Consider the following 26,114-nt stretch of genomic DNA (forward strand, 5'->3'; position numbering starts at 1 on the left):
GCACTTACCACCATACCTGGCTAATTTTTGTATTTTTAGTAGAGATGGGGTTTCACCATCTTGGCCAGGCTGGTCTCAAACTCCTGACCTTATCATCTACCCACCTCGGTCTCCCAAAGTGCTTGGATTACAGGCATGAACCACAGCGCCAGGCCTGCACAACTATTTTCTAAAGTGGGTGTACGGTATTGTACCCTCCACTAGAAATTGTGTGAGAGTTCCAATTGCTCGATGTACTAAGATTTGGTATTGTCAGTTTTAAAAAATGTAAGTCATTTTAGTGGGTATGAGCATTACCTCATTGAGGTTTTAATTTGCATTTCCTTGGTGACTAATGATGTTGAACATCTTTTTATGGTCTTATTGGCCATTTGTATATCTTCTTTTGTGAAATGTCTGATCAAACATTTCACCCGTTTTTAAATTGGTTGGTTTGTCTTAGGTTGTAAGAGCTCTTTAAATATTCTGGATCCAAGTCCTTTGTACTTTTGTGTTTTGTTTCGTAGTTTATAGTTTTAGGTTATATGTTTAGGTCTGTGGCCCATTCAAGTTAACTTTTCCATATAGTGTGAGGTAGGTGTCCAGGTTTATATTTTTCCTGTAAGGATACCCAGTTGTTCCATCACCATTTGTTGAAAAGGCTATCCTTTTCCCCACTGAATCATTCTGCACATTCATCAAATATCAACTGAACATATATGTATAGGTCTATTTCTTGACTCTGTTCTGTTCCATTGACTTATTTGTATATCCTTACATGAATACCACATTGTCTGAATACCACCATTAGCTTCACAATAAGTCTTAAAATCAGCTAGAGTAAGTCCTCCAACTTTAGAATACCATACTGTATATCATTTGTGGTTGTTGGAAACAAATGTGCTTGAATTAAACGTATAAGAAAGTGTATATATTATCCTTTCTTGGTGTGGGTTGTTCGATCACTCTCAATCAATACATTTGTGGTCTTCAGAGAATCCTGAGTTAAAGTACTCATTTGGGTTTTGCAATAAATAAAGATCTGGACTGGTGGAGTCCCTGCCATAGAGGTCATGATTCTGGTTATAAACCAGACAACTAACCTCCCTTACAGGACGTTGCCCTTTAATAAAGTGAGTTCCTGTCTGGGTTTGCTCCTCCTGACACCACCACGTACAAGGCATCAACACATCTGCTGTCTGGTTTCTCCAGCTGTGGCGTGATGGAAAGAATTCTAGACTAGCTAGTTGCAGACTGCCCTTCTCTGGCCTTCACTGTAGAGCTGCTTGGGGTTTGCACAAATGGCTTGAAAAGACCTAAATTAAAGAGCATGTTCAGGGCTCACAGAAGGCCCAACTGCTGGGTGGGTCTAACCTTCAGTGCAGGTTCTCAGCTAAGAGCCCCTCTCAGGTAGGGTCTGCCACCCACCCAGAAATGGGACACATCCTAAATCCTCATCAGAGCCTGAGCCAGGCACTAGCTAGAAACCCAAACAATATCATCCCATTCTAAGGGGACTCTTCTCCCAAACTGCAGTTTGACTTCAACCCTCCTGTAATTCTTGTTCCCCTGCAGCCAGTGTGTTTAGCTTAGCCTTCAACTTGGTCTGCAGTGTTGATTGGGAATCAAAAGATCTGGGTTCATGTTCTGGCTCTGACACCTACTAACAGAGTGACCTTGGGTGAAACACTTTAAATTTCTGAGAGTCTAGTTTTTCCCCTATGGAATAAAGATTCTAACATCTTCCTTACAGAGCTACTGTATGTGTATGGAAGTGTTTTATCAATATAAATCACAGTGCAAGAATTCATATAAAGGATGATGATGATTATTTTTCCTTTTAGACCAAATATAGCTAACAGAGAAGCACGAGGAATGTCAGTGGTTCCTACAGGAGAAAAAGTGTGTGTATTATTAGTTGGCTAGGGCTGCTGTAATGAACTACCACAAACTTGGCTTGTAACAATGAAAGTGTATGCTCTCACAGTTCTGTAAGCAAGAAGTCTGAAATCAGTTTCACTGGGCTGAAGTCAAGGTGTGGGCAGGATCATGCTTCCTTCTGAGGTTCCAGGGTAGAGTCTACTCCTGTTCTCTTCCAGGCGCTGGTGGCTGCCTGCCTTCCTTGAGCTTGTGGCCTTATCACATCTCTGCCTCTATTTGCACGTCACCTTCCCTTCTTCTATGTCTAATTTTCCTCTGCCTCTTTCCCAAAAGGACATTTGTGATAGCATTTAGAGCCCATCTGGATAATCCATCATAATTGCTTCATCTCAAGATCCTTCACTTAATCACATCTGCAAAAACACACAGGTTTATCATAGAGGTGGCATTCGCAGGTTCCAGGATGAGGCTGATATTTTTGGAGGTCATCATTTAGCCTGCTGTTGTGTGTGTGCACATGCAAGCACACACACTTGTTGGTGGGTATGATATAGAACGGGAAAGAAAAGCACATCCCCTGTAATTCAGTCTAAATGTGCCTTGTGAAAGTTTGCCTCCGAAGTCTTCCCTACCTCCTGTGGAAGAATAGCTCTTTTATAGATTCACAGAACACCAGAGTTAGGCCAGGGCTTTTATGATTCCCCTAACTCAGGGGTTAGTTAACTACAGTCCCATGGGCCAAATCTGGTTCCTGCCTGTTTTGCCAAGTTGTACAGTTTTGACAGAGACCGTTCGACTAACAAAGTCTAAAATAGTTATGATCTGACCTTTCAGAAAAAGTTTGCTGGCTGTAGGCCTAGACAATACCTCTACCATACAGATGGGGAAACTGAGGCCTGGGGGGGGGCAGGTGACCTGCTCAAGCAAAGACTTGGGAATGGATTCTAGACCTGTGAGTCCAATGCTCTTGCCCAACATGGTCCTCTCCCAGGGTTCTCCTCTGCCAGAACTTGCCCATCTTTGGGTATGTGGATGGCTGGAGACCAGTGCCTGCCAGATTCCAGCAGTCTCAGCCTTCTGTCTGGAAGACCTGTTAGCAGGAGCTGCAAGTAGACACTGGAGGTTCAAGCAAATGCTGGATCTCTTCTCACTGAGTATCTGCTGTGCCCAACATGGTGCCTGCTGAATAAGTGAATGGATAATAGGGCAAATAAATGATGTGGTCTAGATGGTTTGAGGGACCTGAGCTGACATGGGCTGCCCAGCCTTTAGAGAACACAGGAAGTCTCGAGCTGGTGCTGTGGAAAGGATCACAGAGACAGTCCCAGCATTCAAATCTCTGGCCTGAGGCTATTATGGGGCATAATCCCCAACTCACCACCTCCCAGGAGGCCACAGGAAAATTTGGAGTTTGCAGAAGCAGCTGAGCTGGTGAAGTCCACTGACAACTCTCAGAGAGGTGGGGAGGCACTGTGGGGCCCTTAATGATGACTAATTTGCAGCTTATTAATGTGGCGGTAATTAAGAATATTCATTTTATTAAAAGCCATTTATTGTAATAGTGCATGCAAATCTGGAGAGTGGCATTGTGCTCACGTACCAATCAACATAGGTCTATTGTGGCTCTGTGGATGGCAGGTCGCTGCGTCACTAATTGTTAAGAGTTTAGGGTCTAATTTTAAACCCTTTTAATTCCATTTGAAATAATTGCCCTAATGAAATTCAAAGTACTCAGAGGCAGCCATGGAAAAAGTGGATGGTGCCCCCACCTCGAGCCCCGAGGGAGCTGGGCTTTGAGAGCTGTGGCAGGGGCTGAGCTTGTCCTGAGGCTATGCTGGCTGCTTTCTTCCCATAAGAGGAAACCAGCTCCAGTGAAGGGTGGGAAGGTCCCTGGAGGGCCAGGCCCCCGACTGCGGTGCTAACAGCAACTGAGGCTGAGAAGGAGCCAGTCTGGGTGGAGAGGGCCCACAGGAAGAGGATGCTAAGTCATTTCTGTAAGCCCCCCAGGGATAGGATCTGCAGAGAGGAGAGGGGAGCCCCTGTCCAAAGACCAGTGTTTTTAGCTCCAATGGCATTGTAGCCTCAACGGGCAGACCAGCTGAACTCAGGAATCATCAATATGTCAAAACTCTTTCTGATGGCTTCCTGCATGCCAGGTGCTCTCCAAGCACTTCATCTCACTTAATCCTCACAGCTACCTTATGGGGCGGATTGCATGATTTCTCCATTTTACCAACGAGGGAACTGAGGCTGAGAGAGAATCAGTATCTTTTCAAAAGTCAAACAGGTTAAGTGGCAGAGCCAGATTGAAGCCGAAGCTTTTCCGTCTGTCTTCTGAGAGGTTATCTGTCTGGTCTACAACATTCTGTAGAGATGGGTCTGAGGCCGGCATTGAGTAACTCGGGTGCAATGCTCATTCCTTTATGGCAGTGGTTCTGAGCCTGAGTGGGGACCACAGTTACCTGGGGAGATTTCTAAGAACAGATTCCTGAGCCCCACTCCAGGTTCATGGAATCAGGATCTTTAGGAACTAGGGCCAGAAAATCATTATCTATGATGTGCTGCCCATGTGATTCTGATGAGACCAGTCCATGGATTGGCTTGAGGAACACTTGCCATGGGCTGCTCTCTTCCTATTTTTTTGTCCCCAGTGCCATATTAGTTCATTCTCACCTTGCTAATAAAGACATACCTGAGACTAGGTAATTTATAAAGGAAGACTAGGTAATTTATAAAAGTCAATTAAACCTCTTTCCTTTACTCATTATAGACAGATGAGTAAAGGAAAGAGGTTTAATTGACTCACAGTTCCATGTGGCTGGGGAAGCCTCACGATCATCGCAGAAAGTGAAGGAGGAGCAAAGGCACGTCTTACATGGAGGCAGGCAGAAGAGCATGTGCAGGGAAACTGCTCTTAATAAAACTATCAGACCTCCTGAGATTTATTCACTATCACAAGAACAGCACAGCAAAAACCTGTCCTGATGATTCAATTACCTCCCACGAGGTCCCTCTCATGACACATGGACATTCTGGAAGCTACAACTCAGGAAGAGACTTGGATGGGGACACAGCCAAAGCATATCATAGGTCTAGTCCATGGCACGTAAAAGGTGCTAAGTGCCTGTTGAATGCAGCTCATCATCAGAGGTCAACATCTTCTGCTGAGTGCTAGTGTAGCTTAATGAACAAAGTGTTCTGGAAGCACAGCCATGAGAAACTGTGTTGATTGAAAGCAGAGGTGAGTCCACTGAAGCTGTCATAGAAATAACTTTTGCTCGAAGGGTAAGTAGGATCTTGACAGGTGGCAGAGCAGGGGAAGAGCATAACAGAGAAAGGGAACAGTAGCACGAGCAAAGACTCAGAAGCTTGAAAGTCTGGCATCTGGCAAACAGACCCTAAAATGATCCCTATGATCCCTGCCTTCTGGTGTTCATACCTAAGCGTGTGTGGGACCTGTGACTTGTTGCTGACCAATATATTATGGCAAAGTTGATATACCACTTCGGTGATTACATTACTTTCCAAAGACTCCATCTTGCTAGCAGTCTTGCTCTCGCTTGCTCCTGCTGGCTTTGAAAAAGCAAGCATCTGTGTTGTGCACTGTCTGTGAAGAGACCCACATGGCAAAGAACTGTAGGTGGTTTGTAGGAGTTGAGAGCACCAGTCCTTCAGCTTTAAGGAACTGAAGTCTGCCAACAGACTGAGTGAGCCTTAGAGTGGACCCTTCCCCACTCAAATCTCAAGATGAGAATGTGGCACAGCCAACACCTTGGTTGCAGCCTGGTGAGACCCTGAGGCAGAGAACCCAGCTAAGCCAGGCCTGGACTCTTGACCTACAGAAACTGAGATAATAAACATATGCTTTTTTTGTTTGTTTTCTGTTTTTGTAGAGACAGGGTCTCACTATGTTACCCCGGCTGATCTTAAACTCCTAGGCTCAAGCAATCCTCCTACCTCTGTCTCTCAAAGTGCTGGGATTACAGATGCGAGCCACTGTGCCCAGCTGTATGTGCTTTAAGTTGCTAAATTTGTAGCCATTTGTTACTCAGCAACAAAAAATGAATACAGGCCAGGTGCAGTGACTCACATCTGTAATCCCAGCACTTTGGGAGTCCAAGGCGGGTGGATCACCTGCGGTCCAGAGTTCGAGACCAGCCTGACCAACATGAAGAAACCCCACTTCTACTAAAAATGCAAAATTAGCTGGGCGTGGTGGTGTATGCCTGTAATCCCAGCTACTCAGGAGTCTGAGGCAGGAGAATCACTTGAATCTGGGAGGCGGAGGTTGCGGTGAGCCGAGATCCTGCCATTGCACTCCAGCCTGGGCAACAAGAGTGAATCTCCATCTCAAAAAAAAAAAATGAATACAACATTTGGGCTCAGAAAATGACACCCCCAGATGTGGTGCTTTGACATGCGTGCTAAAAGGAAGTGGCAGCCTCAAGGTTTCTCTTTGACCTTGCCCCACTTACCTGTCTCTCTGATTCTCTTTTTTTCCTCAGAGCACTAAGGGAGGGCTTTCTCTGGAAGTTCCCTTTTCTAAGCAAACTTCTTCCAAAATAAATGTAGTTGTCTTAAAACTCTCTTCCTAGGACTTTCATTAAATAACCAGGAAAGGTTAACCACCCCAGGAGAGAAGAGACTGGGAGTTGTCACCATGTTCAGGCAGATTTTCATTTATTCTTCTGAGGGCAGTGCTGAGACATTACCTGGGAGACTGTATCTGCATAATAAGACAACCTTTGTTCACAATGCCGTTCTTCCCTCACCTTTCTGTAACTAGTCCACAAGCTATTGTTTGTCCTTTGGTCTCATTCAGCTTTCAAAGAGAATCATTTACAAACCATTGTCTGATTTTCAGTTTCATTCCTTTACAACCTCCTTCCATTTCCCTCCCCTCAATGAAGAGGGTATTTACACATCAACCATCTGGCCCTTTTCTAGAGTGTTCATATTTTGTATGACTTTTGTGCATAGGTATGCATGTAATACAGTTGTTATACCTTTCTCTTGTTAACTTGTCTTTTGTTATAGGGGTAACAGTCATGATCCTTTATGGTAAGAAGGCAAAAAATCACCACCTTTCTGTCCCTACAAGCGTCTACAAAGAATGGCAAGAAAAGTAGTGTAGCTAGGATGGTTTTCAATCTTTTTGCCCATCTAACACGTCTCTCATCAGAAACTGTGGCTGTTGATAGCAATATAAAAAGTTAGGCTGCAAAGGAGATAGGGCCTTCAGTATGAGGGGTCTTATGGATCATATAAACAAGCATGGGCTTTCTCCCACAAGGTATAAGAGGGATGGATTTTAAGAATGGGGTGACATAGTTAGATCTGTATTAAAGAAAGATTACTTTGTTGCCCAGAGCCTAGGATGGGTTGGTGGCAGGGAGACCTGGCAGGCCTTTGTGATCATTCAGGCAAGAGATAGTAAGAGCTTGAACCAAGGGAGAAGCACTGAAGATAAAGAGAAAGGTCACTTGCATTTTGGAGGAAAAGGGGGACCATTTAAAGAGATCATGTTTCTTCCACTCTCAAAGATTTTCAGGAAAAAAAATATTCTCGCTCATGCCTTCCTGTGTCTAATACGCTAACAAGGCTAAGTTCATTAACTTGGTTTCAAAGATCACCTTATTAGTGATGTTGTTGTGAAGTGTTTTGGGGTTTCCTTCTTCCCCCAAGCACATTGCACAGTATTCCTGCTTTCTTGGGGGACACCTTTGACTGTTTTCATTTCGTAGAGCCTCAGAGAATGAGGTAAAATCACTCCTATAACATCCTTCTGATCAAATGCCACTTCTTGTATCATCTGCCGCCTCCCAAAGGATTTAGCATTTCTCCTCTTCTGTGGAGAAGTTATTTAGACCTTAATAAGATCTTGGAGAATGAGTGGTGAATGCAAAGACAGAAGTCTTGACTCTTCACCATCCATCCATTCTTTCAACATTTTTGACACTAGGTATAAGGGATACCAGAGTTAAGTAAGAAATACCCTTACCTTCAAGGAATTCACAATCTACTGAGAAAGACAGATGAGTAAAGGAAAAATTGCAGCAAAGATTCCTATACTAGAGGCTTACGCTGAATGGTCTGAGATTCCCAAAGAAGGGACTGATATATTATTGCTCAAGTTGACAGACTGTCCAAGCAGAGGGTTCAGCTAGTGCAAATGCACAGGGGCATGAAAAGGCACAACAACTCTGTAAATAAATAAATGTGTGAAGGATTCAAAGGAGGGGGGGAAAGAGAGCAGTGGGCCTGAGGCAGAAGTCAGCATGGTCCAGATCATATAGGGCACTGTGTGTCTAAGAAGTTGCACCTTTTTTTGTAGGCAGGAAGACCCACTAAAGGAGAGAAAGCAGAGGAGAACATGGTCAGAGTTTCATCCTAGCAAGTTTACTTTTGTGTGTTGTGATCTTGCCTTACAAACTGGTTACTGCTTTGGGTGCTCCATCTCAGTGAATGAGGCCAAAATTCTGGGAGTAATCCAAAATATACTTCTTTCTCCAATCACCAAGCCCTGTCTAAGTCACCTCCTTAAACTCTCTTAACATTGTTCACTTCTCTTGGATTCCACTGCCACCACCGTATTCCAATCATCTCATTTGGGCTGGTGAATAGCATCCTGACTGTTCTCCTAGAATTCACTCCAGATGTTCTCAAATCTATTCTCCGCTCTGCAACAGTTCATCTTTTTTTTTTTTTTAAAGGTAAAATCTACTTATGATGAACTGCACCGATCCTAATTATATAATTTGATGAGGTTTGTCAAATGTATATACTCATGTAACCACCACCCCAATTAAGACATTTTGGCCAGGTAGGGTGGCTCATGCCTGTAATCTCAGCACTTTGGGAGGCCGAGGTGAACAGATCGCTTGAGTCCAGGAGTTCAAGACCAGCTTGGGCAACATGGGGAAACCCCATCTCTACTAAAAACACAAAAAAATTAGCCTGGTGTGATGGTATGCAACTGTAGCTCCAGCTATCTGGGATGATGAGGTGGGAGGATCACCTGAGCCTGGGAGATTGAGGCTGCAGTGAGCCGTAATTCCACCACTGCACTCTAGCCTGGGTGACAGAGTGAGACTCTGTCTCAAAAAAAAAAAAAACATTTTTATCCTTCTAAAAATTTCTTTTTCCTATCCAGTCAGTCTCTACCCACCATAGGAAACCACTGTTCTGATTTCTATTACCAGAGATTAATTTTGCAGCAGAGTTCTTTTGCTCAATATGTTTTTGAGATTTATTCAAGCTGTAATATGCATCAGAAGTTCAATCTTGTTGATTGTTGGGTAGTATCCCACTGTGTGAATATAACATGATTTACTATTTATTTACCTATTAATGGATATTGGGGTTGTTTCCAGTGTGGGACTGTTATAAATAATACTGCTAAGAACATTCATATATGGGTCTTTTAGAATATACCTGTTTTCATTTCTCTTGGGTAACTACCTAGAAATGAAATATCTGGATCATATGGTAAGCGTATACTAAACTACTAATGAACAGTTCACCATTTTACGCTCCCACCAGCAATGTGGGGAATTCCAGTGTCTCCACATCCTTGTCAACACTTAGTAATTTATGTCTTTTTAATTTTAACCACTGAGTGAGTGTAAAGTGGCATCATGTGTGGCTTTAATGTATTTCCATAATGGCAGATGATATCGATAAACTTTTTAAATGCTTACACTCATTCATACATATTCTTTCGTGAGGTGTCTGCTCATGTATTTTGCCCATTTGTTGGGATCATTTGTCTTTTTATTATTGATTTCTAGGATTTTATATATCTGCACAGACATATGTACTACAAATGTTTTCTCCCAGTCTGTGGCTTATTTTTTCATTTTAGTAATGGCATAGCTGAAGTTTGAAATTCCAGTGAAGTCTAATTTGTTAATTTTTTTATGATTAATGCTCCCCCCTATTGAGGTATAGTTGACAAGTGAAATGATTCATAACTTTTTATATGCTAAAAATTATTTGCTTACTCCAGTGTTACAAAGATTCTCTCCTGTTTTATTCTAGATGCTTTAGAATTTTAGCTATTACATTTAGATCTATTCATTCAAATTAATTTTTGTGCATGGTGTTAGAGGTAGGAGTTGAAGTTCATCTGTTATCATGTTTATTCTAGCACCATTTGTTGAGAAGACTTTCATTTCCATATTGAATTGCCTTGGTGCTTTTGTTAAAATTCGAATAACTGTATACGTATGGGTCTACCTTTGGACTCTGTTCTGCTCCATTGACCTAATTGTCTATCCTTATCTCCACCCTACACTATCATGATTACTCTAGTTTTACAAGCTTTTTATGAGTCTTAAGATAAGGTAATGTCCTCCAACTATGTTCTTTATTTTGATATTATTCGGGTTATTCTAATAAATCTTTTGCAATATCATACATATATATTAGAAACAACTTGTAAGTTTCATTTAAAAAATCAACCTATTGAACTTACTATTGTGATTGCATAGTATCTATAGATATTTGGGGGAAAATGGTTATTGGAACATTGCAACATTGAGACTTCTAATCCATAAACATGGTTTATTTTTTCATTTATTTAGGTCTTCTTTAGTTTCTTTAATATTTTGATTTTCAATGTAAAGGTCTTGTACCTATTTTATTAAATTTATTCCTGAATATTTTATATTTTTATGCTATTATGAATGAAATTTTCTAATTGTTTGCCACAAGTACATACAAATAAAATTGCTTCGTATATATTGACTTCACATACTAGTGATCTTGCTAAATTAATGTATTAGTTTGCACCATCTTAAATTTTTATTTCTTAAAAGGTTTCTACATAGTCATATTATTGCTGAATAAAGGCAGTTTTATTCTTTTCCAATATTTATTTCTCTTTCTTCCTTATTTTACTGGCTACAGTCTCCAGTGCAGTGTTGCATAGAAGAAGTGAGAGTAGACATCCTTGTCTTATTCTCAGTATGAAGTGGAAAATGTTCAGTATTTCACCCACTAAATAAGATGTTCACTGTAGGTTGAAGTAATTGCTGTTGTCATTACTACTGGTGTTGTTTATGCACCAACAGGACCAGTCTGCTCTTATGTACCAGTCTGCTCTTCATCAGTCTCAGCAAATTTTCTGTGAGCTGAATATATGCTGAGTTTCTCAAATGATTTTTCTCCCTTATTTTTGCAATGTGGTAAATTACATTGATTTTCAAATGTTAAATCAACCTTGCATTCCTGGGATAAACCCCACTTGGTTATGATGCAGTATCTTTTTTACTTATTTCCAGATTTGATTTATTACTATTTCATTAAGGATTTTTGAACCCATGTCCAGGAAAATATTAGTATATGACTCTTTTTCATTGTTTAGTTTGGGTATTGAGTTGTGCTGGCTTTATAAAAATTAGTTGGTTTTTTAAAAAAATCTCTATTTTCTGAAAGAATTTGTGTGAGATTGATGTTATTTAAGTGTTTAGTAGAACTTACCAGTGGAAGTTTTTTATGGGAAAGTTTTTATTACAAATTCAAATTTGTAATCCAGTATTCTAATCCAATATTCTATGTAATCTAGGCCTAATTTAATATTCTATTTTTTCTTGTGTTGATTTTGGAAAGTTGTGTTTGCATGTGTGTGTTTTTAAGGATTTTGTCAGTTTCATCTGTGTTGTCAAATTTGTTGGCAAAATAGTCTTACTTTTATTTTAATATCTGTAACATCTGTGATTTCTCCTTTATCTTTAATAGTGTGTGTTCTCTCTCTCTCTCATCAGTCTCGCCAGGGGTTTTTCAATCTTTTTAAGGAAAGAAGTTCATCTTTGTTACTATTTTCTCTTCTTTTCTTTTTTCTTTCATTTATTTTTGTTCTTTATTATTTCATTTCTTTTACTCAATTTGGTTTAATTTTCTCTTCTATTTCTAGCATATTAAAGCAGAAACTTAGATAATTTATTTTAAAATCTTTCTTCTTTTCCAACATGAACCTTTAAACCTACACACATATACACACATAAATTTCCCTCCCAACACTGCTTTGACTATATCCCACAGGTAATTCATATGTTGTATATTCATTATCATTCATTTCAAGATATTTACATTTTCCTTTGTGATTTCTTCTTTGATACATTGGTTATTTAGATGTGCATTCTTCCATTTCTAATTATGTGGAGTATTTCCAGATATTTTTGTGTTAATTGGTTTTTTAATTTAAATCCACTGTTGTCAGAGACATACTCTGTAAGTTTCCAATCTTTTGAAATTTTCTGGAATTTAAAGGTCAAAATATAGCCTGTCTTGGTGAACATTCCATAAGCACTTGAAAAGAATGTATATCCTGCAGGCATTGAGGTATAGTGTTCCATAAATGTAAATTAGTAAAGTTGGTCTACAGTGTTGTTCAAATTTTCTATATCTTTACTGATTCTTTTTGCCTAGCTGTTCCATTAATTGCTGAGAGGATGATGTTGAAATATCCAACTATGATAGCCAATGTTGGTTTCATTTCTTTTGAGGAGCCATTAATAGACATACACATTTATGACAGTCATGTCTTTCTGATGAATTAACCCTCTTATCATTATGAAATAACTCTCTTTATCTCTGATAATATTTCTTTTTTTTTTTTTTTTTTGGAAGAAAGAAAGAAAAAGAATGAATAAGAGAAAGAAAAAGGAAGAGAAAGAGAGAGAGAGAGAATGGGAGTATTGCTTTCTCGCCCAGGCTAGAATGCAGTTTAGTAATGGGTATTGAAAACCTCTTTTATACCAATAATTATACTTAATGATATAGACAGGAAGGAATAAGGGAAGAAAATAACAAACAAGCAGCCAACCAATATTTCATTTAAACCTATGAAATGCTATGCTATTACTGAGGAGTGATTTACTTCCAATTATGTAGTCTCTTTTGGAATAGGTGTGAGGTGGTAATGTGTGTTTTGTGTATTTGAAGTGGAGAGTTCTCTAAATGTTTATTAAGTTTACTTGTTCCGGGTCTGAGTTCAAGTCCTGGATATCCTTGTTAATTTTCTGTCTTGTTGATCTATAGAATCGTTAGCTCTTCTTGTTACATTGATCCTTTTGCCATTATGTAATGTCCTTCTTTGCCTCTTTTGATCTTTGTTGCTTTAAAATCTACTTTATCAGAGGCAAGAATTGCATCTCCTGCTTTTTGTTTATTTGTTTATTTTTACTCTCTGTTTGGTTGGTAAATCTTCCTCCTTCTCTTTGTTTTGAGTCTTTGTGTATCGTTACATGTGAGATGGATCTGGATGCTGCATACCGATGGGTTTTGGCTTTTTATCCAATTAGAATATATATAAGTTTAATAGTGGCATTTGATGCTAGCTGGCTGTTTTGCCCATTAGTTGGTGTAAATTTTTCATTGGGTTAATGCTCTTTGCTTTTTGATATATTTTTGGAAAGGCTGATATTGGTTGTTCCTTTATATGTATAGTGCTTCTTTCAGAAGCTCTTGTAAAGCAGGCCTGGTGGTGGTGAAGTCTCTAAGTACTTGTTTGTTCGCAAAAGATTTAATTTTTCCTTTGCTTATAAAGCTTAGTTTTGCTGGATATGAAATTCTGGGTTGAAAGTTCTTTTCTTTAAGGATGTTAAATATTGGTCCCCACTCTTTTCTGGCTTGTAGGGTTTCTGCTGAGAGATCTGCTGTAAGTCTGATAGGTTTCCCTTTATGAGTAACCTGACCTTTCTCTCTGGCTGCCCTTAGTATTTTCTCCTTCATTTGAACCCTAATAAATCTGGCGATTATGTGCCTTGGGGTTGGTCTTCTTGAAGAATATCTTTGTGGTGTTCTCTGTATTATCTGGAGTTGACTATTACCCTGCCTTGCTAGGTTGGGAAAGTTTTCCTGAATGATATCCTGAAGAGTATTTTCCAACTTGGATTCATTCTCTTCATCACATTCAGGTACACCTATCAAACGTAAATTAGGTCTTTTCACATAGTCCCATATTTCCTGGAGACTTTGCTCATTCCTTTTTACCTTTTTTTCTCCAATCTTGTCTTCTCGTTTCATTTCACTGAGCTGGTCCTTGACTTCTGATATCCTTTCTTCTAATTGATCAATTCGACTGTTTAAACTTGTGCATACTTCGTGAAGTTCTCGTGTTGTTTTTCAGCTCCATCAATTCACTTATATTCCTCTCTAAATTGTCCATTCTCGTTAACTTTTCGTCAAACCTTTTTTCAAGGTTCTTAGTTTCTTTGCATTGGGTTAGAACAAGTTCTTTTAATTCATAAAAGTTTCTTATCACCCACTTTTTGAAACCTGCTTCTGTTATTGGAACACACTCGTTCTCCATTAAGCCTTGTTCCATTACTGATGAGGAATTGCGATCCCCTGTAGAGGGAGAGGCATTCTGATTTTGAGTATTCTCTGCCTTTTTAGGCTGGTTTCTTCCCTTCATTATATATTTATCCCTCTGTCGTCTTTGTAATTACTGACTTTCTGACTAGGTCTCTGAGCGGACGTCCAACTTGTTGATTCCCAGCGCCGAAATCTGAGCAATCCACTGTGCCGGCCAAGACAGCGGTGTTAAGATTGATGGTGCTTTTCTGCCCGGGAATCTCCAGACTCTGCACCAAGAACTGCTGCGCTAAGGCACCAGCAAAACTGCCGCGCCGGCCACAAGAGTCGCTCTGGTGACCCGTGGGGCTCCTCCGCTGGGAGTCTCTTGGTCTGTGAGCAATAAATATTCATCTGAAAGTGTGGCATCCTCTCATTCTCTGCGCTTTCACTGGGAGCTATGAGCCCGAACTGCTAGTGATCAGCCATCTTGGATCTCTCCCTAATATTTCTTATCTTGAAGTCTAATTTGTCTGATATTAATATAGGCACAACAGCTTTCATATGTTCACTGTTTGCATAAGAAAAAGCACAGTATATCTTTTCCCTTCAACATATCTGTGCCTTTACTTGTTCAATGTATTTTTTGTGGACAGAAAATAGTTGACTCTTGCACTTTTATCGAATCTGAGAATCACTGGACTTCAATGTTTTCAAATTTGTACAGTGAGAGGCTTAGCCAGCTGAATGAAGAATTGCCTTCCAGCTCTGTCTTTATGACTCTGATCGATGGCAGAAGAGTCTCTGAGTCTCTGTGGTATCTTTCCTTTAGCAAAGGGACCTGCTTGTCACTTGGCATGCCATGACTTGGAGCCAGGACCCAGGGTAGAACCATCCAAGGGCAGTGAACTGGGGCAGGAGGCAGTGTGGTGGTGTTCGGTGCAAGTGTGTAAAGAGTATCAGCCTTTGACTATCTTCTCCACATGTTTTATGGTCTTGCTTTCATAATCCTCCTTTTTATCATAGTGATATTCCCTCAATTCTATCTTTGGCAATACTTTCCCTTGATTATTATTTTCTTGTGGTTGAAAAGGTGCTACTTTGGAGAACATACTCAGGGAAATTTCTCCCGTCACTTTCTCCTGCTTTGTCCTTCCAAAATGCAGAGTTGCTTTGAATAACTTGCTAGAGGATTTCTTTCAAGGAAAGAGAAAAAAAGCAGGAGGAAGAAACTAGAGCACATGGAAGCCCCAGCGTGCTTTAGATCTGTGCTATGAAACCCTCATACCCCTTTTATTGTCCCTGTTATACAGACGAGGAAACAGAGCTTAATGGAAATAAGTAACTTGCCCAAGGTAGTTATTGCTACATGTCTAGTATGCAGCATGTCTGCACTGTGTACTGTACCTACTACAGTGGTGCCTATTCCTCATCCACATCCTCACTTCCTCCTTTTTTTTTTTTTTTTGAGAAGGAGTCTCGCTTTGTTGCCCAGGCTGGAGTGCAGTGGCACAATCTAAGTTCACTGCACTCTCCACCTTCCGGGTTCAAGCGATTCTCATGCCTAAGCCTCCCGAGTAGCTGGGATTACAGGAGCCACCATCACACCCAGCTATTTTTTGTATTTTTAGTAGAGACAGGGTTTCACCATGTTGGCCAGGCTGGTCTCGAACTCCTGACCTCAGGTCATCCGCCCACCTCAGCCTCCCAAAGTGCTGGGATTACAGGCGTGAGCCATAGCACCCAGCCTCCACTTCTTCTTCCTAAGAGAATTCCTCCCCTACATGATTCACAGGGAAGCAGACCCCATCCCAGCTCTGTGGGTGTAGATTCTGATTAGTCTTACAATCCATGTGTGGCCTTCTCCTGGAATCAATTATTGCACCAAGGGTGGACTGGGAAAATAATTGGCTCAGTCAGATCTAAGGGAAGAATTTGTATCCCACATTAGTGGGAGACGCTCACTCCCTCTTCTGCTAGATGTGAACCAGGAAGATTGTATTCCTTTCTTGCCAGGCGAGGGGAGGGCCTACTTTAGGATAAAGCCAGTGTTGAGTGGCAGAGTGAAGAGAGAAAGTAGACCTATATCTTTGATGATATTAACCCATCCATTAATTGTACCATCCCTGCAGCCTGCACTAGCCCTAGTGTTCTCATGGGAAATAATATATTTTTGGATTGCTTAAGCCAGTTGAAATAGCATTTCATGTTTCTTGAAATCAAAGGCACCCTAACTGGAAAAGTCAGAGAGCATGTCATCGATGGGCTCTGGATCTGAAGGTAGAAACTTCCAGATCCTCAGCCAATGCTCTCAACTGCTCAGCGTTGTGCTCCCTCCCTTCCAGTTAGAGTTTGTGACCTCTCCCTTACAAAGGAGAAAGCTGAAGTTTAAAAGGGAGAAGTGATTTGTCCAGGGTCACAGAGCTAGCAAGTGGCTCACCCTGGCTCAGAATTCATGTTTATCTGACTGCAAAGCCCTCGCTCTCTGCACGCCTCTGGTGGCTTCCCACACTTGAGGCTGCCACCGTTCCTGTACCTTTGACTCCAAACAGAGGCCTCTCCGTCACCAAATAATGTGATCAAATCAAACCTTCTTTCCATACAATTAGAAAACATAACAGGTTACAGCAAAAAATGCAAAAACCTCCGAAGCCGCTCAAAGCTAATTAATTTCTATTACTAGTGAGAGAAGAACCACTTAACATGTCTTTTCTTATTCAAATTACCATTGACGGCACCTGCTTTTTTATTCTTGGGAAATCCTGCTACAATGCGGGTAAATTATGTAAGACTGTAGAATTTATGAAGATAAGGCAATTAGCATTACAAAACCGAGTCCGGGTTACAATTTCTGGGGAACAGAAAGAGTTATGATGCTCCCTTAAATGGCCCAGTGAAGTCTCACAGATTGAGTTACTCGCGTGGTAGTCAGGAAAATTGAAGGCAAAACGGCGCCATGATGGTGGGTAATTAATTGTCTGGGCCCTTGGTGATGGGGCTGTCTGTGCTGTGGAGGAGGCGGCCAGGGCTCTGCCTGTTCCCTCAAGAAGGAAAAGAAACTGAACAGGGGTTCTGGGTTTGGGAGGAAGAGAGGGGAAGAGGAAGTTCCTCCTGAAGTCCCTGGTCATTTGGGTCAAAGAGGGTCCTGCTCTGGGGACTGCCCTCTTAGGTGGTTTTCAAAAATCTCCATCATGCCGAGCAGCCCCAACTCAGCACAGCTGCCACTGAGCAGGTGGTTCCTTGGAGTGTTTAGATGCTGCTTAGATTTTGCATCTGAGCTAGGAGGACTTCTTTTTTTTTTGAGACAGGGTCTTGCTCTGTTGACAAGGCTGGAATGCAGTGGCATGATCATGGTTCACTGCAGGCTTGACTTCCTGCCCAAACAATCCTTCCACTTCAGCCTCTGGGACCACAAGCCTGTGCCACCACACCCAGCTAAATTTTTTTCATTTTTGTAGAGACAGGATCTCCCTATTTTGCCCAAGATGGTCTCAAACTCCTGGGCTCAAACAATCCTTTCACCTCAGCCTTCCAAAGTGCTGGGATTACAGGTGTGAGCCACCATACCCTCTTTAGGAGGACTGTAATAGACACTCTGGATTACCAGGTGTATTTGACTTAATAGCCACAGATAGAGGGTAGGTAGGTGAGTGGTATGGGTCCCTAGAATTGTATGCATAATTTATAATATGTATATGTTCTTTTCTGCAGGAGATTCTGCAGTTTTTATTAAATTCTGAGCAAGTTTTAGTCTGCTTCTATCCCTGGCCTAGTTGGAATTCATATTACATAGTTGGAAGGGCAGAGAGAGACAGGGGCTTTCCCACTCCCCAGGTAGCTGCCTAGCATCTGCCTGATGCTGGTTTCCCATTGGTAGGCCCATCCAGTACCCACTGTTTCCGGGATCAGAACCAAGGCTACAGCACCAACTGCTTACCATCCAGCTAGCCCCTAGAGCCAGGTCAGCTTCCTGAGCAAGTTTAATGGTGGCTCATACAGTACCTTTGTGTGAATTAGAAGATGGCACACTTCCTCTGGGAGGATGCAGCCCTGCACAGTGTCCTTGGCGAGTGTGGCAAGCAGCACTCCGGCTGGATTCCAGCCCCCATTGGCCACTTTGACTTGTGCCCTTGTGTAGTGTACAACCTGCACAACCATACATACCTTGTTCTCAAATTCCTTACTCCAGGGGGCCGAGTCACTGACTGTTACTGGTTATTTTTTCCTGGTAAGGAACTGGGCAAGCTCTAGGTAGGCCTGGCCAGCAGAATAACTGATTTACTCTCTAGGAGACCAGTTAGTTGAAAACATAAATTTCTTTATGGCAAAGCAGAAGTACCAAGTATAACACTCATCTCTAGCTGACCTCAAAGTCAGTCAAGGCCCATCTAGAAATGGCCAGGCAGGAGGGAGAGCAAGTGCAGAAGCCGCAAGATGAGACACACCAGTGTATCTGAGGAATAGTGACCAGGCTACAGCAGACCAGAGTGGAAGGAAAGCAGTGAATGAAGGGAAATCAGTCAGCAGGAGAGTGGGAGTGAGGTTGTGTGGGGCTTCGCAGGCCACTGCGAGACTTTTTTTGACTCTGAGTGAGATGGGAATGGGAAGTTTTGGAGGATTCTGAGCAGAGAAGGGGTATAATCTGACCCGACTTTTTAAAAGAATACGATGGGTTTTGTATGGGGAGTCGGTGTCAGGAGCTAGTGTAGAAGCAGGGATATAGGAGCTTGTGGATGAAAAGGCCGAACTCTGTAAAATCTTTGGAGAGATTTATTCTGAGCCAAATGTGAGGACCATGACCAATGATACAGCCTCAGGAGGTCCTGAGAACATGTACCTAAGGTGGTTGGGTCATAGCTTGGTTTTATACACTTCAGGGAGTCATAAAACATCAATCGATATGTGTAAGGCACATAGTGGGCCGTTCCAGAAAAGTAGAGGGGAGGATTGCAGGTCATAGGTGGATTCAAAGATTTTCTTATTGGCAATTGGTTGAAAGAGTTATTATCTAAAAACCTGGGATCAATAGAAAGGAGTGTCTATTATTTTAGACATTCTATTATTAAAGAAAAGGGACTGTGGAGACCAAGATTCTTATTATATAGACAAAGTCCCTCGGGTGGCCATTCTTAGAGACAATAGATGGTAAATGATTCTTATTTTGAAAGGTGCTAGACTCTCAGTTAATCCCTTCAGGATTGGGAGGGGAAAGATCTCGTTATGCTAGCAGAGATCCTTTACAGATGCACATTTTCCCCCACAAAAGATAACTTTGCAGGGTCATTTCAAAATACAGCAAAAAAACGTATTTTGGGGTAAAGTATTTTGATTTCTTTCTTTCTTTTTTTTTTTTGAAGGAAAATTTGTATTGTTTTAATTATTTTTATGTACAACAGTGTACATTTAACCCAGTTTTGTGGCAAGCTCTTTAGCCTTTGCCTTTTCGAGCTTGGCGATGCAAGCCACAGACTTGGGACCCAGGACATTGCCTCCCCAGTGACGGCGGATCTCATATCTGTCATTGTAATTGGTGCGGATAGCTTCCACCAGCTTAGCCAAAGCACCTTTGTCTTCCGAGTTAACCTGTGTGAAGGTGACAGTGGTGCAGGTCTTCCTGTGGACTAGACGTCCCAGTCTTGCCTTCCCCTTGATAATGCAGTAAGGGACTCCCATTTCAGGACACAGCACAGGCAAGAATACAATCAGCTTGATGGGATCCACATTCTGTGCAATCATCACCAGCTGAGCTTTCTTGTTCTCCACCAAGGTGGTGACGGTGTTAACTCCTGCTCGAAGGACAGGTGGTCTCTTAGTGGGAACGTCCCCTTTGCCAGCTGCTTTCTTCTTGGCCCGGGCCAACAGCTTCTGCTTCTTCTCTTGCTTCCTCTCTGGTCTATACTTGTGGGCCAGCTTAAGCAGCTGAGTAGCTGTTTGGCGATCCAGGGCCTGGGTGAACTGGTTAATTGCAGGAGGCACTTTCAGCCGCTTATAGAGGATGGCTCTCTGCCTTTGCGACCTGATATAGCAGAGCCATTTCACAAAGCGGGTGAAGTCTCTTTTGGGCTGGATGTGCTGTCCAATGCCAAAATTTTTAGGCCTTTTTTCAAACAGGGGATTCACCACTTTCTTAGCCTCCTGCTTCTTCACAACAGCAGGGGCCAGAGCCACCTTCTTCCCCTTGGCCTTCTTTCCTTTCAGCATCTTGGGCGGCAGAAAGAGCGATTTCTTTCTTTATCTGTCATGTGATGTTATACAAGACTCAGGGTGGAAAGTAAGCCATATTATGTAGAGTTAATAAAACCAATCTGATGAGATTTTATGGTTTGTAGGGCCAGACTCCCCAAGCCCTTTAGATATGAATTTGGGCAAGAGAGAAAAAAGATTGGAGTTTAGTCCTCAAGTTGTTAAAACTATCTATGTAGACAAGAGGTCTAATGACTTCAATCAAGAAAGAAATTGTATAGACAGTGAGAAGTAACTGCATTCAGGATATATGTTTAAGATCCAGCCAATAGGATTTAATGATACATTAGATGTAGGATATGAGAGGAAAAAGGAGCCAAGAATGCACCAAGGTTTTTGGTCTTGTAAAATGGAAGAGAATAGAGGGTGTATCTAGATGTTATCTGAGAGCTTGGCAACACAGACATACTCTGTCTCTGTTTTGTGGCTCTGATTCTAGGCCAAAATCTCTTCACCTATAATCTTCCCCTCCAGTCTGGCACAAGGTGACCCAAATGGTCTGCTCACCTTTGTCCCATACCTGCTGCTCTTTACTGTCTTCAAGAATGTCATCCTGACATTTTCTGCTACACTGTTGCCTTGTAACTGAATGTCAGATGTCATCCATCCAATCATCCATCTACCCACTCATGACTAAATGAGTCATTACTTTCAATGGCAAAACCACAATTACTTTTGCACCAACCTAATACTTACCGAGGACATACCATGTGCAAGACACTGATCTTGGCACAAGGAAGGCAACAATGACCAAGATAGTCATGGGCACTGTGTCTCAGAGTTTAAGCTTCCTCTGGACACTTGTGCTGAGAAAGCACCCTATTTACTTAGGTCCTACCATCTAGCCTGCCTATGTACCTGGTTCTACACTATTTGTTTGTATTTTAACCTTGCTAACCATTCAGGGAGGCCCTTGGGCTTTATTTATCCTGTTCCGTCATTTCTTCAGCAACCAGATGCTCAGTTACTGCAGTAATAGGAATTGGAAGTCCTCTGAGACCTGCATGTAAGGCACAGAAGTTTTTTCAATCACTATTCTCAAGCCACACATTCCATGGGTTTCTAGAGAAGACTTAGGAAGACATTTGAGGACAACAGTTCTTGGAACTCTTTCTACTTGCTCATCTGTGTTTTTTTGGGATCCCAACTACCATGGCCCAGGCCAATGGGCTGACAAGGGGTGTTGGGACCTAGAACTTGACCTATCTCCAAGACAGGGCATATGACTTACCCAGAAAGAGTTGGTGTAGGTTCTGAAAGGAAGTCCAGCTGGGCAACATATCATAGCAGAGGTGGGAGAGGCTACATTCAGGTAGGGAGAGGGTGTCACATTTCTTTCTGTGTGGTGGGAAAGAAGAATCCATTCAAGTTTTTCTTTCCCGCCACACAGAAAAAGCCAATAAATTGAAACAGCAGGTGTTGCAGCAGAGAAAGAGTTTAATAATCACAAAGTGGCTGAGCAAGAAGGATGTGAGCTATTTCTCAAATTCCCCTCCTGAGAATTTGGAGACTAGGGCTTTTAAGGATTGCTTGGTGGGCAGTGGGCTAGGGAATAGGTTCTACTGATTGGTTGGGCTGGGGATGAAATCGTAGGAGTATCAAAACTGTATTTGTGCACTGAGTCAGTTCCTGGGTGAGAGTTACTTGCCTGGGTGGCATCAGTTGGTTCACTGGAATACAAAGTCTGAAAGATATTTCAAAGACCAGTCTTAGGTTTCACAAAGCTATTTATAGGGACAGTTGGGGAAGTTACAAATCTTATGACCACTAGGCAGTGACTCCTGAGTAGTAAGCAATTACAGATAAGCAAGTTAAAAAACAATGACTAGTTATTATTTAACTAGGCCTACATAGTAGCAAAATTCAGGCCCCTATCATAATTCTAAACTTGTGGCTTTTCATTAGTTTTATAAAGGTGATTTTTGGCCCCTGAATAAAGAGATATTATTTTTGGGAAGGAACTATTATCATTCTTTCTTTAAAGTTAAATTACAAACCACATTCCTCCTATAGTTAACCTGGCCTATGTGTGGGGATGAGCAAAGGCAAGTTAGCTTGTAAGGTGAGAAGCAAGGTGGAGTCAGTTGTATTAGATTTCGCTCACTGTTATAATTTTGCAAAGATGGTTTGAAGGGCAGGGCCTAGGACCACCCATATGGAAGGCTGAGGAATATCATCCTCCCCATCAGGATAGGATCTGATTGCCCAGTACCTCCGTGAGGCACACACAGTCTGGGAGATGCCCAGGGGCTGATGAGAGCATGCACATCGGTCTTGGACTACTCATAGATTTGGGACATCAAAAGTTCCTTGGAACCATTAACCCATCACTTTATATTCTGAGGTTTGGAGCAAAATTATCCCTCATTTTATAGACAACAAAGCTGGCATTTAGAGACAGAATCACTTAGTGGCACAGGGCTGAGCTGTAAGGATTTCTTGGTCTTCAGTTACATCCCTAAAGTTGCTGCTTCTGCCAAATGGAATCTTCTAGACTTCACTGTCTTGCCATGGGCACTAGATGGCCTTGGATCTATCAAACATAGAAAGTGAAAGAGAGTCTAAACACCATCCTCATGTGCCAACCATGTGCCAGGTTCTGGGGTGATTACATCAGTACAGCATCACTTTTAATCTTGTACAGCTGGTATCATTGTGATCAGCTCCCATTTCATGCAGGAAATGGAGGCTTAGAGAGGTCACATCACAGAGTCGCATTCACTCCCTCCCTCAGTCCATACACAGGGATTAAAATCTTGGTCCTACCACTTATGGGGGAGCAAATTTGAGAAAGTTAGGAAAATTTTCTGGTGCTCAATTTCCTCATTTGTGAAATGGGCTAAGAATACATACTTCAGTGGGTGTGGTGAAGATTAAAATGAGATAGAATATGTAAAGTACCCAGCCTGGCAGGTAGAAGGCATCAGTCTAGATTTATGCCCCTCCAATCCCCACAGATACTGGGGCCCCCAAAGCATGGGAAGTCCAGAGGAGAAAAGGCATTCTTACCCAAGGGGTCATTCACAACTGAAGGACAAGAGGCTGGCTCGTGGGAAAGGATTTAGCAAGTTAAAATGTAGGATGCCCAGTGAAAGTTTAACTTTCAGATAAATGACATGTAATTTTTCAGTTAAGTGTGTCCTATCTGGCACACCTGTATTTTATCTGGCAAAAAAAAAAAAAAAAATGTGGGCTTCAGATCAGCTTGGGACCTGTTGCTGGTCCCTCTGGGATCCCAGCAGCTTGGTTTCCAGTTCCTAATGTGAGATACTGGAGGAGCTGGCCGGCAGAGTTGGGCCTGCAGGCACCACCCCCTCAAGGTGCTCTGCTGGGCCCAAGGGCTTCACAAAAGAATAATTGACTAGTAATTATCATCAGTTAGAAGCTCTGAGCACAAGCCTTTTTAGCACAGAAGTGGATCCTAGTTCTTAAAAGGATTTGCAGACTTGAACAAATGCCTTTCTTAATCAGTACAAATTGTTCCTTTAAATAGGCAGGAGCGATGGGTCTACTTCTTTCGGTTAACGAGCAGTCAGTATCATTCCTGGGAGTCTGGACTCTCATTTGTGCTTCTGAGGTGCAGGTGATGGCAGTGGAGGTGGGGCTGGCACTGCAGTTGGCATGAGGGCCTCCTGTAGTCCTGACTGGCCAGGAGGCACAAGACTGGAGCCAGCTCACTTAAGCAGAGGCCCAGCCTTTCCTAAATGGTATCTCAAATGATGAGTCCTTAATCACTTTGGATTCAGTTTTCTCCCGTTACTGAGAATAATGATCAATTCTACCCTATAGGACTGTCCTAGCTATCAAATAGGAGAATGTATGTTTTTAGGCTTCCCTGTGGAGAGACCCCAGCCGTCTCTATAATTCTGCCCATCCCGCACCAGTATCTTCATTTCCAGAACCGGAAGCAGACCTGCATCCAAGCCAGCAAGAGATGTAAACAAATGCGCGTGCGCGCGCACACACACACACACACCCCAAAACCAAAGCTCAGCTGATTCTATATTGACATGGCTTCTCTCCCAAGTGTCCACGGCCCAGCTGTTTGTCCCTTTAGGTCCCCGTCTCTGTTTAGGTGCAGAGGTAGATTTATCTGCTCATGCAGTGTTGGAGTTGTTCCAACTTTCTCCATTTTCCGGCCTCGTCACTGGAACCTCCCTCCACTCCTTCTGTCTAAGGCTGAGCTCTGCCAGGTGCACTCCCAGCAGCCCCTCACCCCTTTCTAGCCCCAGCCATGCCTCTTTTGTCTGTGTCCCTTCACTCAGGCAAAAGGCAGAAGTGAAGAGAAGCTGAAATTTCTTTGCCCTGAACCAAGGGGACCCCTTCTAATCAGGCAAAGAAACTGGAATGCCCCCAGCATTGACACCTCCTTTGTCAACTGGGCCGACCAGAGTTACAGATGGTGTCATTATCACAACCCTGATGAGACTCCTGGACGGCCCAGAGTGTACACTGGTTTGTGGGCTCTGGGTCTGCAGATAGGAGAAAGTGGAAAGTGGATGGGGGAAAGAGGGATTAGAATGGGTATTCATTGGGATGGCTTCTCTTACCCTCCAAAAAGAGAGGACATATGACGGAAGAATCAGACTAAAGTCATTTTAAATCTGATAAATAGTATATAGGCCAGGCGTGGTGGCTCACGCCTGTAATCCCAGCACTTTGGGAAGCCGAGGTGGATCATTTGAGGCCAGGAGTTCGAGACCAGGCTGGCCAACATGGTGAAACCCCATCTCTACTAAAAATACAAAATTAGCTGGCTGTGCTGGTGCATACCTGTAATCCCAGCTACTTGGGAGACTGAGGCATGAGAATCGCTTGAACCCGGGAGGTGGAGGTTGTGATGAGGTGAGATTACGTATCTGCACTCCAGCCTGGGCGACAGTGAGACTCTGTCTGAAAAAAAAAAAAAAAAAAGAGTATATAGTAGTCCCCACTTACCTGTGGTTTCACTCTGTTATTTCAGTTACCTGTGGTCAATCACAGTCTGAAAATAGGTAAGTAGAGTACAAGAAGATATTTTGAGAGAGAAGAGAGATATAACTTTTATTACAGTATGCCATAATCATTCTATTTTATTAGTTATTGTTGTTAATCTCTTACTGTGCCTGATTCATAAATTCAACTTTATCATAGGTATATATGTATAGGAAAACACATAGTGTATCTAGGAGTTCCGCTCTATCTGTGGTTTCAGGATCCACGGGGGTCTTGGAATGTGCCCCTGTGGATACGGGGGAACTGCTGTAAATTACAGAACATCCCAAGAAAATTCATAAGTGAATATTTAATTCCAGTGTAGAACAAGACCAGGGTAAAGCTTAAAGAGAGTCTCCTGCTTCTTCCCTCAACTCTTAGTGTTGCCTCGAGACTTATTCAAGGGTTTTAGAAGTTTGACCTCTGTGGATAGAGAGGGAAGCATTAGCAAAAGGAGCTTGTGAGGCTAACATTTCATCTGTGCGAAAAGCCCTCATGGTTACACGCATTATTTTATTTGAAACCCTCGTAACTCTTGAGGTAAACCAGGGCCAGAATCATGATGATGATGATTCCTGTTTTTCAGATTTGGAAACGGAGGCCAGGTTTCCTGAGATCATTAGTGATCAGGCTTAGTGATCAGCAGAGCCAGGACCAGAACTGAGTGCCTGCCCCCCTACACCAAGACTGCCTGCCCCGGGTTAGCTAATATCTTCAGATTTTTCTTGATGGATGAT

The 26,114-nt window shown here is 42.2% G+C and overlaps 1 protein-coding gene across 1 annotated transcript; it reads right to left on the reverse strand.

Moving 5' to 3' along the window:
- Positions 1 to 19,563: 19,563 nt before the first annotated feature.
- On the reverse strand, positions 19,564 to 20,361 carry LOC105709406 (large ribosomal subunit protein eL8-like). The gene has a single exon (XM_064370781.1). It carries the CDS (start codon positions 20,359 to 20,361, stop codon positions 19,564 to 19,566), a length of 798 nt encoding a protein of 265 aa, XP_064226851.1.
- Positions 20,362 to 26,114: the final 5,753 nt, after the last annotated feature.

Source organism: Aotus nancymaae, unplaced genomic scaffold (genome assembly GCF_030222135.1).
Source record: "Aotus nancymaae isolate 86718 unplaced genomic scaffold, 86718_ANA_hifiasm-v0.15.2.pri h1tg000007l, whole genome shotgun sequence".
NCBI lineage: Eukaryota > Metazoa > Chordata > Mammalia > Primates > Aotidae > Aotus > Aotus nancymaae.

Coding starts and splice junctions, on each gene's coding strand:
- LOC105709406 (XM_064370781.1), bottom strand. CDS start 20,361: ATGCTGAAAGGAAAGAAGGCCAAGGGGAAGAAGGTGGCTCTGGCCCCT.